Raw genomic sequence first — 18,938 nt, forward strand, 5'->3', positions numbered from 1 at the left:
TGTTTTTCATTCACATCCACAAAAAATGCGTCCACGAATGACTGGTATATTCACAGTTTGCCAAGTACATTGTACAACATCCTCTAGTATGCATTCAAAGTAGAAATGCAACAAATAACTTCATAGAGTGTTCATTGATGTGCTATTCTAGTCACCTGGTCTATTCAATTTCTTCATCCCGCTATGTAAGGCATGCATACGTAATATCTTGCTTTGAAATCTACCTATCTTAATGAAAGAAATGAAAGGTCATTTGACCAAAATTGTCCCAGAAGTAACTACGAACTGGTCTATAGCTCCATGGATAGACAGAGCTAGGAGAGGGAATTAAAAAGAGTTAAGGTGAAATGGGTTTATACAGTCATGTAACGTTATTGTAAGACGACACGAGTCTATTACAATAACCACACATTTGAATCCTTACAGGCCTATTAGAATCGCTAAGCTAGTTCACGTTGTGCATGGTGTGTGACGGCTCGAATCAAAGAACGGACATCATAATTGATGTATCTGTAATAGCTCTATGATATTGATGTATACTCTTGAAGGAGCGGAGGGCAAGGAGCTGATTTGATTGCGAAAAATATCATGGCCACCGCAAACTCCCGCGTTGACTCCTGGGGATATGTGATTGTTTTGAGCAAGTTCGTTATCCTTTTTATTGATACCGGAATAGAGAAGTCGTTTGGCGTTCTGATTCCCACCTTAGTTGAGCGCCTGGAGTCCGACTATGCAACGATTGGGCTGATATGCAGTATGCATTCAACGATGATGTATCTTGCTTGTAAGAAATTTTTACTTTATAATGAGAATGAAACTCTTGGAGCAAGTTAGCTTTTGTGAAAGCAGAAAAATCAAAGAATAAGATCAACAAAAGTTTGAGTAAAATAGGACTAGCAATAGAAGAGTTATGAGCATTTGAATATCGAGATCACTAATGCTATGGAGATCCTCCTATTGGCAATGCGACCAAGATCTATGATGTCACAGATGAACAACTCTTCCCTTTTGGACACTGAAAATATACCCCAAAACATCTCTTTTTGCTCAATCTAATCTTATGACAAACGATTCATCAATGATATAATGTTGTGAAACCTCTGTACTTGTCCTCTCATAAAGAGAACACCTCACCTTGTGATAGACTCTATAAAAGTGAGAATATAAGTGAAATAAGTACTAAAGTAATGAGGGAGTTGTACGTGTGTGACATCATAGATCTTGGTCGCATTGCCAATGGGAGGATCTACATGGCATTAGTGATCTCAATATTCAAATGCTCATAACTTTCTTATTATTCATTCAATCTTCCTCAAACTTTCAACAACATGTTTCTTTGACTTTTCTCTTTTATATGGATTCAGCTAGATTCAAGGGTTTCATTCTCCTTTAATACAATGCACCACACATCTCCTTCTTCTTCTTCTGATAAAGTACAGTCCACCGACTGGTGAATCGTTGTATTTGGCAGGTCTGGCGTGGAGTATGTACAGTGCCATTTTATTCTTACGATTGGTCTGCGTCGACCGTTTCTGGAATATAACGTCGTAGGATTTGATGCTAATATTGAGAAATGGAATATCTTATACTTGTGTAAAGTTCTGAATCATCGTACGAATACCTATGCTGAAATTTGCTACTATGCTCCCATCCTTATTAGAATAAAAGCGAATTCAATACCCTTCAATACCTAGTCGCAATGACGTCATAGCAATCTAACAATTGGCTACGATCTTGAAATATTTTGGCCATTAGTCCGAAATCATTATTGCAATATTCTAGAATTGTTATATTAGTACTCTTACAGTTAACTGAAACTTCAAATAAAAAGTTACCTTTCATTCACATTTTCAGAAAATGAGCAAAATGCTATTTGTTCTAAATCGGAGCGTGGATCAGTCGTAAGGTGTGCGGTGGCCTTAAAGGGGTGGTCCGGGCTAAAAATATTTATATCTAAATAAGTAGAATAAATTTCACAGAGCAAAATGCTGAAAATTTCATCGAAATCGGATAACAAATAACAAAGCTATTGAATTTTAAAGTTTATCAATATTTTGTGAAAACAGTTATGTGTACATCGTCATTAATTCATTAGGTGGGCTGATGATGTCACATCCCCACTTTCCTTTTTCTTATGTTATTACATGAAATCATAATGTTTCATTTTTGTCATACATGTGTAAATGATGTGTCTCCATTATGATGAAATAAGTTGCGGCAATATATAACTAAACACTTAATCAGTTGTCAATCCAATTAGTTCTTGGCAGAAAAAATTTGAATTAACCTAATTTCACATGATAAATACAAAAGAACAAGTGGGGATATGACTTCATCAGCCCACCTTATGAAAATTCATAAAGACATGCCTAGAACTGTTTCACCGGAATAATGCAAATCTTTAAAATTCAATAACTTTGTTATTTGTTATCCGATTTTGATCAAATTTTCAGCATTTTGCTTTGTGAATTTTACTCTATTTATTGAGATATAAATATTTCCAGCCTGCACCATCCCTTTAAGTTTGCTTTCCCACGGAAATTTAAAGAGGTCCCCTGACATACGATTCATGTTCTTCAGTTAATGTGTACGAGTCTTTACTTCTCTAAATTATTACCTCGAGTTTAGATGTGCATCATACAATTATTTTATCAATTTTTCTTGCATTACCTGCAGTAGCCCCGCCCCATTAAATTATCATCTTTTGCCTCTTGTGATGCCACAGCAGGCAGAAATAAGTATTACAATACACAATGCCATTTCTATGTGTCATTCCTAACAATCACAAGCCTTCAATCAACACCAGGGCCTACGTAGCAACCATTCAAACTGTCATTTATAGTATACTGCTTGTGAGATGGTGTTTTATGAAGACTTGTAATTGTTAGCGATGGTACAGTTGGCGGGCAAGTTGCGTTGCTCTGTGTATTTTATATGCTTATTTCTGCCTCCTGTGACATCACAAGAGGCAAAAAATGATCTAGTAGATTTTAAGGAGGCGGGGCTTAGTATAGTATATACTGCAGATAAATGCAAGAAAAATGAAATTAAAAACAATAAAATTATATGATGCACATTTAAACCCAGCAGGACGTGATTTGGTGAAGGAAAGACTCATACACATTAACAGAAAGTATTCTGTATTTTCATGTCAGTCGAGATGGCGAGATGATAGGGAGTTTTCGCATTTACTACGGAGACATTCTCTACAACGCATCGATTCCTTTGAAAATGCAATTAAAATCACAATTGGAGAGCTGACAGGCTTTTGTCGACAATTGGGGGACTGGGACAGCCAAGATGGGGACAGCAGATCTTCCGAGGATTTGCACCCGACGAACATAGATTATGCAGATATGTCGTTGTGCAGAGTCAAGAGATTCCGACTGCCGCTGTCCCGGTCCACCAACTTTTCGACATAAGCCTCTAAGCTCTCCATCGTGATTTTAATTGTCTTTTTAAAAAGAATGAATCGATATGCGAAAACTAATCAAATGTCAACCTATATGTAAACTTGTATATCAACATGGCGAGATACGTTATCTCTTCAAGTCGACTTATAAAAGTTAGTCAGGTATAAGCCAGTTCGTAGTTCCACTCTGCGCATGATCAGAAGATTCTGCTCATGATCAGAGGAAGGTCATTGGTACTAAAGTGACATGGTGGTTTTAAATTCAATGAGATAAGCACCAACTTTGATGTCATGATTATTCATGTATTCTTTTGAATAGTGTTTTTCATTTACATCCACACAAAAAACCCAAAACAATGCGTCCACGAACGACTGGTATTTCACATTTTGCCAAGTACATTGTATAACATGGTACATAATATGCATTCAAAGTAGAAATGCAACAAATACCTTCATAGAGTGTTCATTGATGTGCTATTCCAGTCACCTGGTCTATTCAATTTCTTCATCCTGCTATGTAATGCATGCTTACGTTAATATCTTGCTTTGAAATCTGCCTATCGTATTGAAAGACTAAATGAAAGGTCATTTGACCAAAATTGCCCATGAAGTAACTACGAACTGGTCTATTTATCATTGAATGGAAAATACACTTCTCTCGAGGTTTTCACTCCAGAAATAACCATGTTTATAGTCCTGAGTATTAAATTGTACCTGTTGATGATTGAATTATTCAATTATTCCATTGAACTTTAGCATACAAAATATTTATGAGAAAACTTAAATTATTAACTTTTTTTTTTCAATTAGTAGAAAACACATTATAATATCTTGATAGAATCAAATTAAAGAATGATTTTTTTTTCAATATATCATTACTTGGTAGCATATTTCAAGATAAAAAGAAGAAATGAAGCAACATTTGTTGAAACGCTCACCCGAAATTCTAAAATCAAATTGCAAAGAAAATCCATTATTTTGATGATGAAATGAGTAAAATACTGGGAAATATCAGGATTCGGATTTGAAGGAGTTCGGATCGATGCATGATTATGAATAATATTGTGAAAGATTTTTTTTTGGAAAAAAAAATGAATATTGAAGGGAGTGCATGCTCTATGATCGTGTTGCAAGTATTCGTCTAGTTGGGGGTATGGACTAATTTGTCTAGTAGGATATAAGGCTTGGTCCCACTGCACTTACGGATGCAGAGAGGATCTAAAACGGAAAAGAATCTTGCCATTCGTTGGAAAACGTTATGTATCCGCTGCATGTGTACTCTTTGCACGTGTTTCACACGCTCTGTATCCATCGAGAATCTGTCCACTGTGATTTCATTGTTCGCCGATTTTGTCCATGTCTGGAGTGGATGAAAACGGCCGGATGACGCCACCCCAAAATATGGCTTGTCCGCTGCATCCGATATGAATACGTATCGTTTCCGTCGGCCAGTAGGACCAGGCCTTAATTTGTCTGGTAGGATATAAGGCGCATTATACTCGGATTGATAATTGCACATGAACATTACATTATTTACTGGATAATTTTCCTAAACAAGTTAAACGTATTAACTGAACCCACATACTTTCATTTCCCTCACAATGCTAGGTCCTTTTGTAACGCTCGCTCTTCGTAGAGTCAGTCATCGCCCTGTTGCTATGTCAGGCGGCCTGTTGTCAGCGTTGTGTTTTATTGCCTGTGCTTTCTTGAAAACCACAGCTACTGTCGGCATCTGTCTCGCCCTCTCAGGTGAGTATCGCGGTCACTATAATATTATGCAGGAGCCTATATACCACCCCAAAACCAAGAATAAGTCGCCCAAAATGAGTTTTTAAATTTATTTTATTGAGCTTGAAAACCTACATCCATAGGCCCTACATGTACAGTGATTTATAACTTGTGAGAAAACCCACACAAAAGTACTTGAATGAATATAGAAGAAATTCAATGAGAGCTTCGATAAATAAAAGGGAAAACAAATTTTGAAGTTTGGGCTCACTCGAGGATGATGCACAATTTTGCAATAGTAAGTGATACCTCGGGCACATTTGCTCTACGGTGGTCGTACGGCAAGTCGAAAACAGCCGTTTTAATTTTTTGTACCAGCTACATTTAGTGGGGTTTGAATAAAAATAAATAAAACGGCTGTTTTCGACTCGCCGTACGACGGCCGTAGAAGTAATGTGACCGATCGAGGTACATGTATGGAACGTGAAAGCAGTCTGGGGGAGGGGGAATCTCTTGTATATCTTAGTTTATCTAATTTACAACTTAATATTTTGACAGTATGATGAAGAAATACTACTCTTTCAGATAAGCTAATTTGCTTTTTTTTAAGAAGAAAATAATTGGTTTGGTTATTTACAGAGAACCCTCCTGGCGACTTATTGACTTTTAAGGGTGGCTAGTCACCACTAGCGTACCTACGGGGGGGGGGGGGGCAGGGGGAGCACTCTGCCCCCCTGACGAGTCACAACCCATGCAAAAACGTATCTTTGCCCCCCCTGACGGGCTTGAAACTTTAAGACCTCTAATGCCCCCCTGACGAACTTGAAGACCTTTTTTTTTTTTTTTTTTTTTTTTTTTTTGCTTGTCAAATTTTTGGGCGGACGGTTTTGCCCCCCCCCCCCCTGTGGAAAATCCTAGGTACGCCACTGCTAGTCACATATTATCCGTGGGTTTTACACAAAGATTCCAATAGACCAGTTCGTAGTTACTTCATGGACTATAAGCCTGTTCACGGTTGTAAACTGCGCACGAGCAGAAAGAGGTCATTGGAGACAACCATGAAGGTGGCTTTCAAATTCACTGACATAGGCATTTGTGATTTGATGATTATTCATGTCTTCATTTCAAAATATTTATCACGTCTAAGCTGAAGAGTAATAAATAGAGCCTTTATAATCACTGGTATTTGACAGTAGCCTAAACAATAGTCAAATGTGCCAAAGGCAGACAATAAAACAGATTTCCAAACTTTATCCCTGATGTACTATTCTAGTCACCTGGTCTATAAAATGCCTTTTGTTCTTAGAATTTGAATACTCTACCGGTAAAGCTTACGCAACATCTACATTTGAAAATGATAGTGCTTATCCTAATGAAAAATCACAAAGATCATTTGAGAAAAGTTGATCATGAGCTAACCGTGAACTGGCTTATAGACCAGTTCGTAGTTACTTCATGGACAATTTTGGTCAAATGACCTTTCATTTCTTTAATTGTGATAGGCAAATTTCAAGCCAGCCAGATATTACGTTAGCATGCCTTACATAGCAGGGTGAAGAAATTGAATAGACCAGGTGACTAGAATAACACACCAATGAGCACTCTATGAAGGAATTTGTTGCATATCTACTTTGAATGCAATTTAGAGCATGTTGTACAATGAATTTGGCAAACTGTGAAATACCAGTCGTTCGTGGGCGCATTATAATTGTTTTTTTTTTTTGGGGGGGGGGTGTAAATGAAAAACACAATTAAAAAGAATATATAAATAATCAAGACATCAACGTTGGTGCTTATCTTATCAAATTTTAAACCACCATCATGTCACTTTAGTACTAATGACCTTCCTCTGATCATGCGCAGAGTGGAACTACGAACTGGCTTATTAGAAAAGATTTCAATCGACCCCTTCTATCACTTTCCACCCTTATGACTTTCTCCGACCCTTCCTCCGACAAAACTGCATTCGTCTGAGCGAGGCTTTAATGTGATCACAATATTTGAAAATAACATGATTGTCAAGGCCCAAATCACCGCTGTTCCACCAGTACAATAGGAGCTAGCCAGGGAGTGGTTCTAGCCTTCTAGGTGTACTTTTAAGTGTGTTCTGTTTTGTTTTATCTTGCAGGTGTTGGAATGGCAATGACGTACTTGCCTACAGTCCTTGCACTGAATGATTACTTTAAAGACACTTTTGTTTTATGGAGTACAGTTGCGTCATATGGCTACATATCAGGGTCATTGCTGCTCCCTATCTTAACTGAAAGGTCACTTCCGGCGTACGGATACCAGGGGGAATTCATCATCTTTGGCGGTGTAGCTCTTCACCTTCTCGTTTGTGGAGCAACGCTTCGGAAGGCGACCGATAGGTCTGTAAATGGCACGAGTGAAGGCGGAGGTTGCGATCAAGAGGAGAAGAGACATAGGTGTGGTTCCGTAGAACGTCCATCACTGAACAGGGAGGTTATGCTTCATCAACTGGATGAGAAAGGTGAGGAAGAGGACGTCTCTCTGTTAGAGTGGGTGGACAAGGAACAAGAGAATAAGAATTGGAAAGAGACATTACTAGAGAAAAGGCGTTTGATTCAACAGGAGACCAACTTTCAAAGAAACCAGAAAACATTACCGAATGACTCTCTGGGAAATTGTGGAATTCTTACGGAATGGATCTTTTTTATATCACTCGCGACTCTATTCTTGTTTTCTTACGCAACTTACTCATGGATGCTGTTTTTGGTACCCCATGCTGAACATCTAGGTATTTCTCCTTCCAACGCCGTTTACCTCTCTACTTTAGGTGGATTAGGTGGCATACTCGGTCGAACTATCTTGATCACCCTCATCAGCAAAGGAGTCAGTGACCTGTCCGTGTACATCGTGGTAGGTTCAATCTGCTCGGGGTCTTTCTTCTTGGATTTCATCAGTTCTGCTTATCCTGTCCGCGCTACCCTGGCATTTATCCAAGGGTTTTCCTTCTTTATCGAGGATTCTGTGTTAACCAGTCTAAGTAAATCAGCGATTTTCCATGAGAATAATTTCGACATGGCCGTGGCGATTGCCAACTTCACGAGTGGGCTAGGCATATCCTGTGCCGGAATATTCACAGGTAAGTAGTATAGTGCCTTCAAGTCTGGACTCGGATCCAAGAACATGGCTTAGTACGACGCGCTTAGACACATTGCGATTATCTCTTCACAAAATGTTGCATTTTGATATTATTATTATAATTATGCCCATTTGCATCTGAAAAACTCTCTTTTGGGGTTTTTAATTTCTTATTCATTTATTAATATTATTTTGCATTCAAATGCCGCCAATTTTGAAACTTTCGTAAAGGGGGAGGGGACAGGGGCGGGTGGAAAGATTGTTCAAATGACAGAATTTTAATGCCTTTTTGTGGTAAGAAACGGAAACGGAAAAGTGACACCGTTCTAGTTCGGCGACCTAGCTTTGACCTCTTGGTTATTCCCTTGTCCCAAGGGATGCAACTCTGCACCTTAAAGCCCGTCGCACACTACACCATTCGACTACGAAGCGATTTGAAGAAATTGCACTTGAATTAAGTATGAATATAATGATCAGGGGAGCATTTCATGAAGGACTACACTGCAAAAACTCCGGTGTTGATTTAACACCAGCCCGGAATCTATATATGTCCACACCAGAGAAGTGTTTATACAACACCAATTAGTATTAAAACAGTATCGGTTTGATTCCAAACTGGTGTTGTTTCAATACTTCTCTGGTGTGGACATATTTAGATTCCGGGCTGGTGTTAAATCAACACCGGAGTTTTTGCAGTGTAAGCGGACGTCCTGTTTTATCCGACAATTACAATAGTTACAGTGCATCTCAGCCAATCAATGAAAGTTGTCAGATCTGACAACTTGTTGTTGGAAGAAAAATGTTGATGAAATGCGCCCCAGAATTCTGCACTGCTGCAAGGCTTGTGGTCGGAGGAAAGTCGACATCGAAGTCGCAGCCGTTGATGGCGCCATAACAAATTGGAATGAAATTTTATTAACTTAGAGGGAGGGTAGACTGGAATTTCTATTTTAAAATCAATACAAATGTTGGGAAAGTAGATTAAGATTTTATAGCTTAGAAAGTTGATTTCAAATACTATATTACGAATTCTATGAAAATCAGATCGCAGCGATTGTGTAGTGTGCTCCGGGCTGAAAAGTGCGTTAAGTTGCACCAATGCAAAAATGGAGATCCCAGTGTTGCATATAAGGGTGCACAATTATTTTTTTCACTCTTATATTTCCAAAGGTATTCTGCTCGATGTCACCCTATCCAAAAATGGAGATACCATTGTTGCATTTTAAGGGTGCACAATTGCACTTTTTCTTCGTGTGGAATTGTTAAGCCGTATTTATTTATTTTTTTCATTATATTTCCAAAGGTTATCTGATTGATGTTACCGAGTCATTCACGAAGGTCTTCATCATCATCGGTGCCATACACGCCATTGCGGTCATCAATCTCATAATCGTATGCTTTCTTATCAAAAGACGACAGAAGCACTTTCAAACAAAATAGTGTTTGTGTCAACACTCAACTGTGTGCTTTTAACATTCCAGTGTGCTTTAACATTCCAGACGAGCAGACTAGCAAGGCGAATGTGTGTTACTGTTCTATGTTAGCTTTATATTTTGAAATGTGTAATATACAGCTAGTGCGTCCCACACAAAAAAGGAAACCCGTTTTCAATAGGTCTATGTTTTTACTATATAAATTGATACTCATCACAAGAGTGGAATATCATATCGAATTTGAAACCAACAGCTTAACAAATCGTCACGCAAGACAGATGACAAACAATGAATATTGAGGCTTATCCCCCCCCCCCCCCGGGGGGGGTACTTTCATTGACGAGTGGATACCATGCGCGACCATGGAGTCTCAAAAGGCACCCTAAACATGCTAAAGTATTTTCCATATTCTGAAAATGCACCCCTTTAGTACTGGCATGTAACACCCTACCCTTAACAAGTATTGGAAACAAAACGATACCCTTGCAAGTATTCCCTGAACTGAACCCCTAAACAAGTACAGCGATATATTTAAGTATTATGTCACAGACGTGGGTCGTCGGTTTTATCTTTTCCGACATCATTGGGTTTAGTACGGCCCCACCTCCCACACGACTCTAAACACGTAGTGTTGACTGTTGGGGCAAAAAGTACATCCTCGATAAAAAAATTTAGTCTTTTTTTTATACCGTCGCAAATTTGACCCTAAACATCTAGTGAAATAAATACCATATTTTCATTATTTTAGTGTTTTTGACACGTACGTAACTTTAACGTGCCCTATGTAAAAAAGACATTTTTACGTGTTTCTTTTTTGGTCGCGCATGGTATCCACTCGTCAATGTAAGTGCCCCCCCCCCCCGGGGGGCATCAGAAACGATTTGCGCAGAAACTCACGTGTGCATCTGAATCCACTCTCATTTTAGGGATCAGTGAGAGAATCTTAAAAATGCTAATGAGCCAATCGTTGAATAAGCACGGTCGTCGTATCTCGAACAAATCTTGTCCAATTTTTCTGCGCAACCTGGTTTTGACATTAAATTTCAAACTCGCCATGTTCATTAATGCGTGAAGTGTTGGTATCATGTTAGGTATCAAAGTAAAGAAAAATAATTTAATTATATGATTATGTAATAAAATAAAATTTATTTGCCTTTGAAAAGAGACATGGGAATCCCAGTTTCCTTTTTTTTCTGGGACACACTGTATATCAATTTTTAAGTGGATTAAATTTTGGGATTAACCTTGACAGAGCAATGGCCTTTGGTTTATCCCCCAAAGTAAATAGGAATAATTTAATTATATGATTATGTAATAAAATAAAATTTATTTGCCTTTGAAGAAAAAAGACATGGGAATCCCAGTTTCCTTTTTTTTTTCTTGGACACACCGTATATCAATTTTTAAGTGGGTTAAATTTTGGGATTAACCTTGACAGAGCAATGGCCTTCTGTTTATCCCCCAAAACCTCCACTCTTAGTCTTGACTATTTCTTTTATAATGTTATGCATAATGTAATATGCAATTTGATTTGTTAACTTGATCTTTCAAATATTTTGATGTGTTTTTAAAGTGATGTGAATAAAATTGAATTATTAGCAACGCAAAAAAGAATACAAAAGAGATGATAGGGAAAGAGAAGAGAAACAAAATCGTTCAGAGTATGAAGAAAGGTGAATTAACTGGGGGGAAGCGAATTATTGGAGAAAAAAAATCATAAAAACTTTCAGGTCATTTTATAAGAAAACTTAAAATTTAGTTCAATAACACCCAACAATGTCAATATATCCTTTTAAAGGTAATATTAATTTAGCTTTTAGAATATTTTAACAAATATGAGACAGTCACATTTTTAAAGAAATCTTTGAATAGAGAGCAAGTTTTATACTTTATATGGAAAACTGTGGAAAGAAAATTAAATAAGTATCATGCACAATTATTTCAAATCTGTTTCACATTTTATCTTTTACCCATAATGTGTTGTCCATTTTTTTTATCCTCAAGCTTATTGTAGGCTGTATCTGTTTTCTTTTTGCTCAAAGAACGATGATGTAAATAAGAACGCAAACAAGGAAAAACGAGGTCCATATATATACTCACAATTCCGCTTTCGTGTCAGTATATCAAAAATTTCAGCTCGCGCTCTGCGCTTCATTATTTAAACACAGCATGATTTTTGTTTTATCTTGAACATATTCATAAAACGACCGGTTTTCAGTTAGGAATGTTACTAAATTTCAGCTTGTACTTATCGTTTTATCAAGAAAGATATCCTTTTCATAAAAATGCATAATCTGCACGCGCTTTGCGCTCGCAACAATTGTTTATTGAGATATTATATCTTATTCTCTTTTGAAAACCTGCTTAAACTTTCCTGTTTTTCAGGTAGGGTTGTCAGAAAATTTAATTGGTAAGAAAAACGTGCTTAAGAGAGTTCTGCTTTCAAGTCGGTAAAAAAAAATCAAAATCAGCTAGCGCTTCGCGCTCGCACCAATTGTTATTTAGCTAGCCATCCATTTCATGGTTACAAAAAGGGCAAGAAATTTTTTAGTTTCACTTAATTTTCACAAAACAATTATATGTAAAACTTTGTGACATGCAAATGAGAGAGCTGATGATAAATCGACGGTGATCCCACATGTTCATGGAGATATAAAACATTGTTTCACTGGTCAATGAAAAGATTAAAATATTTCATGTTTCACATAATAAAATACACAAGAAATAGTGACGTCATCAGTCCCTGCATTTGCATACAGACCAGGATGTCCATATAAATGTTTTGTAAAATGAAGTGGAACTAGAAAACGCATCCTAACGTTCTTAATTTGCATCCGATTTTGATGAAATTTCAGTGTTATGCTGGTTGGATTTTACTCTTTTTTTTCAAATCACATCATTTTTTGTAAGCGTAGACTTGTCGTTTAAAGATATTGAACTTTACCATTACTTGGTTATTGTCTTTGATGGAGATATCAATATAAAACTATCGCGACATAAGTATGTCAGTGCTTCCACTCTTCCCGAAATCCAGGAAATTCCGGAAGTTTTATTTTCCAAGATCATTTAGGGAAGTGAGAAATTCCGCGAAGCTATCATTTCCAGGAATGATATCATTTTCTGAATATTATGACAAAATCTATCTCAAAATTGGATCTTTGTCATGAAAATATCAAAAAAAAATTGCTCACTCGCTCGCAATTCTTTTACCCTATACGTCGTTGGTCATATTTCGCCCCGGCCCCTCAAAATTTTAGGCTCATTACGGCACCGGGCCCTATATTTCATCTTTTTTTGTGAATAGAAGAGAAGTATATCTATATGAAAGACTGGAGAACATTTTTTAAATTCCAGGAACTTTCAGAGCAAATTCCAGGTTTCGTTTTGAAAAAGTGGAAGCACTGAAGTATGTAGGCCCAGGGGCGGATCCAGGATTTTCCAAAGGGGGGGCACATTTTTTCAGAGGGAAATTTTGACAAGCAAAATAAATAATAAAAAAGGATTTTAACCAAAATATAATAAGGATATTTCGAACAAAACAAAAAAATTGAAAAGAAAAAAAAGAGAGGGCATACCTTTGTTTTAATGGCATTTTTACATTACAAATTTTAATTTTGCTTCTCAAAGAAGGGGGGCACTCGCACGTGAATGAGGCCTCATAAGATGCAGCAGATAAAAAAGATATATTCCTAGCACGTAAATGATAGTCCCATCAATTATAAGTGAGTACATCGATTATCGGTTGCGCTATTTCTTATGTATAAGCATGCAGGGCGCAGGGTGGTGTGCATATGTTGGTGTCTTGCGGGAGAGCGTGTGTGTTGTGCGAGTGTGCGCGTGCAAGTGATTGGGGGAGATGGCCAATATTGCTTAAATCATGGACCTACTAGAGTAGTAGGTCCATGCTTAAATTGACGGGTAGCAGTGCCACATTTCGTAAATTAACACAATTCTTAGCAGATATCGGATTCAAAACGTCTATTATAGTCTGCTTGTTATAAAGGTTTATTGCGTTTGTTCCCTATAAAAACACGTCGTGTATTTCCTAACACTGGTTGGAACCCAACACATATTGAAGGAAAATGGAGGAAGCTTAGAAGGGGGAGGCAAAATCATCAGTAGAAAACGGATGATAAACAAAGGAGAAAAAATAAGGAATGAAGTTGAATGAAAAAGAAAAAGATGAAGAACAAAACAAAACGACGATCAAAAAGGATGAGGAAAAAAAAATACAGAAGAATATTTGTAATGTTTGAAGTAATGTTGAAGTTCTGGCAAAGGGTGATAAGATCGAGATTGCCTTTAAATTGCATGTATGATTGCCATGATTGCATTTGAATATATTATCAGGAAAAAAAACCAGGAAAGCGGGATTCCCATTTCTAATATGGTATTCAGGTGCATGTGCTGTTTCAAGAGTTCCAAGAACTAAGAATACGAAATGATAAAACTCAAATTTTTGACAATATCAGCATTTCTTTAAATTTCTGAGTGTCTACTGAAGATGTCACGGCTACCAATCGTTAGTTGGACTCTCAACGCAAATCTACCGAGGTCGGTATGACAAAAATGAAAGGGGGATTTTTTTTTCTTTTTTCAAGGTACCATTTTTCTCACATAGTTTTTCGTTCAGGAGGGGTAGGGTGATTAGTAGGCAGGGGCCGCGGAACGGTTTTCAAAGTGGGGGGGGGGGGCTGACCATGCTAAAAATCACAATCATATGGTAATTTTTACGTTTTTGTACACAGTTTCAGAAAAAAGTGGGGGGGGGGGCTGAAGCCTCCCCAGCCCCCCCCCCCCCCCCGGTTCCGCGGCCCCTGGTAGGGGTACAACAACCTTCCTTCGTCTTGTGTGACTTTTCAGTGATCGAAATGTGCAGTGGATAGGGTCATGGGGGAGGGTAATTGAGGGGGTAGACGTGGGCGGAAATCTGTCACCAAAGGTAGGGGGAACCAGGGCCTGGAAAATTTAGACAAGCAAAAAAAAAAGGTTATCACTCACAATGTAAGGTCATTTTAACCAAAACAAAATTTGAAAAGAAAAAAAAAAGGTTTTTGCACAAAGTGTGAAGTGATTGTGAAGTGATGTATTTTTCTCCATCATAAAAGATCAAAAATAGTAGGGAGGACATTTGATATTGTGTCCCCCCTACTATTTTTGGTGGGGGGACACATCCCCCTGGGATTTCCGCCCATGGGGGTAGACATGCCATATCATTACGATGAGTGTGTAAGTGACTATATTACGGGGGGGGGGGGGGGTTCTCCATGTGTGGGGGGGGGGAAGAGGAGTGGGCAAGGAAAACTGGGGCCTACCTGTAAAATATAAACCCACAACATCCTATAAATAGTCGTACATTGTCAATATTCTTTATTGTCAATATTGTATACAACTTTAATCCAAGACATCATTATATGTGCAAACATTTATAGCAAAGAACAGGAAATATCAGATTGAAAAATCATCCCCTCAGTCGTAATTTCATACAAAAATACGCTGTACAGATACAAATGAATACACATACTGATTACAGAACCTTCATGAAATTATCTCATATCATGATTATAAAAAAATATATTATTGAGATATATAAACCTCCTCACTAAAGTTGCAGATGTAGTCACATTTATCAAAATATGACTATATTCAGTTAAGAGTCACATAACCTACACACACAAATGTATACATGTATTTCAGCTTTCTTATGAAATTGAGTGATCAAGAGCCGATTTCATAATAACTCTTATTGATACATTCCATATGGTAGAGCCCCCAGTTTTCTAAATAAAGAAAAATCACTGAATTCAAAAGGACATGGAAAACATCATTTTTCAGGCCCAAAAAGTCCAATGAAAATTAAAAATCCAATGAAATGAAAATGAAAATCCAGTGAAAAATCTAATGAAATCCATATTTTATTATTTGAAAAAAATGAAATCTGAAATTGAATACTTCGAAAATTCTTTTTTTTTGCCAAATTGATCGTGGGCCCAGCAGGTACTTTGCAGCGCCAGATCGACAAAGCTCTATCCCTTGAATCGTTTGACGCCAAACAGGGTAGCAGCAACTCGTATCCTCTAACATCTTTTGGTCTGATGCGGCCGGGGTTTGAACTCCTGACCTCCCGGTTGTGAGACGGATGTTCTACCAACTGAGCAAGCACATTTTTTCCATTAAAAAATACAATGAAAATCAAAGCAACATCATATTGTTCCTACCTTAAAAGAGAAATCTGTCCATCAAAACTGATTGCAGTGTTAACCATGCATTTGCTGAATTTTATCTGCTTGGGAATTTAATATGTTTTTCTAACATTTTGCACAATTCATATTTGCTTTATCATGAGTTTTAGTTCTGGCATAGTGGCAAAGTTACCGGAAATTATTTTGTTGCAGACCTCTTACTATAATATGCATCTTGAATAACATAGATTAGAAGGTACATTACTTTCCCCTTTAAAAAAAGGTCATTCCATTGGATTGGGTCTTTTCTTTTATTTTGACATACCAGAACTAACAAAAATATGTGTTTCATTTAAACTAGGCAAAAATCTTCCAATGACCCACTAAGGTTTACCAGTTGAACATCATCCTGATGTATTGCAATTTCAGACCTGACGGTCTATTGACAATGATACATGTATATGAATGTTAAGTCCATGAAATGTTGGTCAAAAAGGTTTGAACTACAGCAAACCCAGAAAAGATTTCATGATCAAACATAAATATCTATGGGTGGAGACTTTATAGCCACATCAGGGGCCTGTTGCATAAAAATTTTTACCTGAGAAAAATTCAGGTATCTTTTACCTGAGTTTTTGCCCTGTGTTAAAGTCAATGGCAGAGATCAGACTAAATTTAGTTTTCAGTTTTTACCAGAGTTTTCTCAGGTAAAACGTTTTATGCAACAGGCTGCAGGGGTCCGTTGCAGAAAGAGTTGCGTTTAAACGCAAGTAAAAAAATCAATCGCAAGTCCCAAATGCGCGCTGTTGATCGGTAGAAAATCAAGTTACACATGATTTTTAGAGTTGCGATTGATTGCAACTCTTTCTGCAACAGGCCCCTGAATTGATCTACACTGTGAAATATAATTATATTACATTAGATGGCTCAGAATGGAATACAAGAAATATTCCAAGAGTATGGGCAAATGTTCCATGAATCGTAGATGAGTGGAATATTGGCCCTAACGAGTGGAATATTTCAGGTATTCCATGAAATAAAGCCATCCAATATAATCATTATTATCTATCCCACCCATACCAATCAAAAGGAGGGAGAAATTTGATTGAACAAGTCATGTCACTTATCACATAATGGCATCATCACTTCATAAGATCAAATTTGGTCGTTGACATGCGACTTGCATTATGATGTCATCGAGTGTCGTTGTGCTCTTGCTGTGCATCGCATTGCTTTCATTGTTGTACATGTATGTGTTGTATATTTCACGCATTCGCACTATACTGTTGAATATGCTCTCATATTCAATAGCAAATTTTGTACAGAAGCCTATGGGATATTCTTCGGATTTCGGTCCTTTTAGGGATACGCTCTGATACTGCAAGGGCAATTGATGCAGACCAAAATATGCGTTTTTAATGCAACGCTAGAACACTCTTTATGTAGATGATAATAGTTAATATCTAGATTACATGGACATTTTGTCATTTTTCGACACAACCTGATGGAATTACCCCCAAACAAGTACTGGTACATTTCTCAATTTCAACTGAGCTGCTAGTGTGGTTTTAGCTGAATTTTGATTGTGGCTATCTGGAATGGTGTGAGTCTGAAACAAACTGATGATTGCCCTTCTTCCAAGAAGCCATCACAATCAGCATCTTCGTCTTCAAGGAAATTGCATCTGAAATACAAGAAGAAGGGTTCATTAACAGTGGAATCAATCATCATCATCCTTAGCATCATCAATCATACTCATCAGCATATTTGTGATGAAAATCATTGTCATCATTACCACCATCATCACCATCATCACCACCACCATCACCATCATCATCACTGCCATCATCATCATCATCACTACCATCATCATCATCACTATCATCATCATCATCACCATCATCATCATCACTACCACCATCATCATCACTATCATCATCATCACCACCACCATCATCATCATCATCACTATCATCATCACCATCATCATCATCACCATCATCATCATCACTATCATCATCACCATCATCATCATCATCATCACCACCACCACCATTATCATCATCACCACCACCAACATCATCATCACCACCACCAACATCATCATCACCATCATCATCATCATCACCACCACCACCATCATCATCATCACTACCATCATCATCATCACTATCATCATCATCATCACCATCATCATCACCACCACCAACATCATCATCATCACTACCATCATCATCACTATCATCATCACCATCATCATCATCATCATCATCACCACCACCAACATCATCATCACCACCACCATCATCATCATCACCATCATCATCATCATCACCACCACCATCAACATAATCACTATCACCACCATTGTGTATGTTTTAAATATATTATTTTTAATTAATTTTACTTTGCTATTTTTAATCAACAATTCAAAATTTAAATCTGCTGAACTTTAGGGAAATTGGCTTAAATATAAGGCTCTGCCTTTCTGCCCTCATAATACTTACATTTCTACATTTGTATTACTTGTTCTATTATTATAGGCATCATCATCATTATCAGCATCCTCATCATAGTCATCATCACCACCACCACCACCATCATGATCATCATCATCACCATCACCACCATCATCACCACCACCACCATCGTCGTCGTCATCATCATCATCACTATCATCATCACCATCATCATCATCACCACCACCACCACCATCGTCATCATCGTCACCATCATCATCATCACAATCATTATTATAATCATCACCACCACCAACAGCTTAAAATCATGATAAGAACCTAACTTTGCCCTCATGATAACTATCCACAGCAAATCAAAATCAATGTCAAGGTTTGCATGGAGCTTACGCATAATCGTTAAGAACAATAGCCAAGGATGAAAGTGCTTAAAGAATGAAAGCGCACTGTTTGATTAGAAAGTCCTCTTTACACGTACCATGATGTATTTATTCACTTTGTCAATATTTGTGTAAGTCCTAATTTTTTCATTTTTTTATCACTTTATGAACTAATCAAGTCATGCTAATCTGAGAGCATTACATTGTTTCATATGAAGCAC

The 18,938-nt window shown here is 37.5% G+C and overlaps 2 protein-coding genes across 10 annotated transcripts in view; one reads left to right on the forward strand and one right to left on the reverse strand.

Moving 5' to 3' along the window:
- Window positions 1-338: 338 nt before the first annotated feature.
- Window positions 339-13,116, forward strand: LOC135157830 (monocarboxylate transporter 7-like). Its single transcript, XM_064114805.1, has 4 exons — window positions 339-784; window positions 5,021-5,161; window positions 7,269-8,246; window positions 9,549-13,116. Exons 1-4 carry the CDS (start codon window positions 589-591, stop codon window positions 9,683-9,685), a joined length of 1,452 nt encoding a protein of 483 aa, XP_063970875.1. The 5' UTR covers window positions 339-588; the 3' UTR covers window positions 9,686-13,116.
- Window positions 13,117-15,031: 1,915 nt separating this feature from the next.
- Window positions 15,032-18,938, reverse strand: part of LOC129282839 (alpha-mannosidase 2C1-like) — a 47,780-nt gene continuing 43,873 nt past the window's right edge. For all 9 annotated transcript variants that reach the window (XM_064115094.1, XM_064115095.1, XM_064115099.1 and 6 more), the window contains one exon: window positions 15,032-17,544. In XM_064115094.1, the coding sequence (XP_063971164.1) occupies window positions 17,418-17,544 (127 nt within the window). In that variant the 3' untranslated portion in view covers window positions 15,032-17,417. The remainder of the gene's footprint in view (window positions 17,545-18,938) is intronic.

This window comes from Lytechinus pictus, unplaced genomic scaffold (genome assembly GCF_037042905.1).
Source record: "Lytechinus pictus isolate F3 Inbred unplaced genomic scaffold, Lp3.0 scaffold_20, whole genome shotgun sequence".
Classification (NCBI taxonomy): Eukaryota; Metazoa; Echinodermata; class Echinoidea; order Temnopleuroida; family Toxopneustidae; genus Lytechinus; species Lytechinus pictus.

Excerpts from the sequence above, each read along its gene's own strand:
- LOC135157830 (XM_064114805.1), top strand. The coding sequence starts at position 589 with ATGGCCACCGCAAACTCCCGCGTTGACTCCTGGGGATATGTGATTGTT. Across the intron at positions 5,162-7,268 it reads CATCTGTCTCGCCCTCTCAG|GTGTTGGAATGGCAATGACG; the intron begins GTGAGTATCGCG and ends TTTATCTTGCAG. Across the intron at positions 8,247-9,548 it reads CTGTGCCGGAATATTCACAG|GTTATCTGATTGATGTTACC; the intron begins GTAAGTAGTATA and ends ATATTTCCAAAG.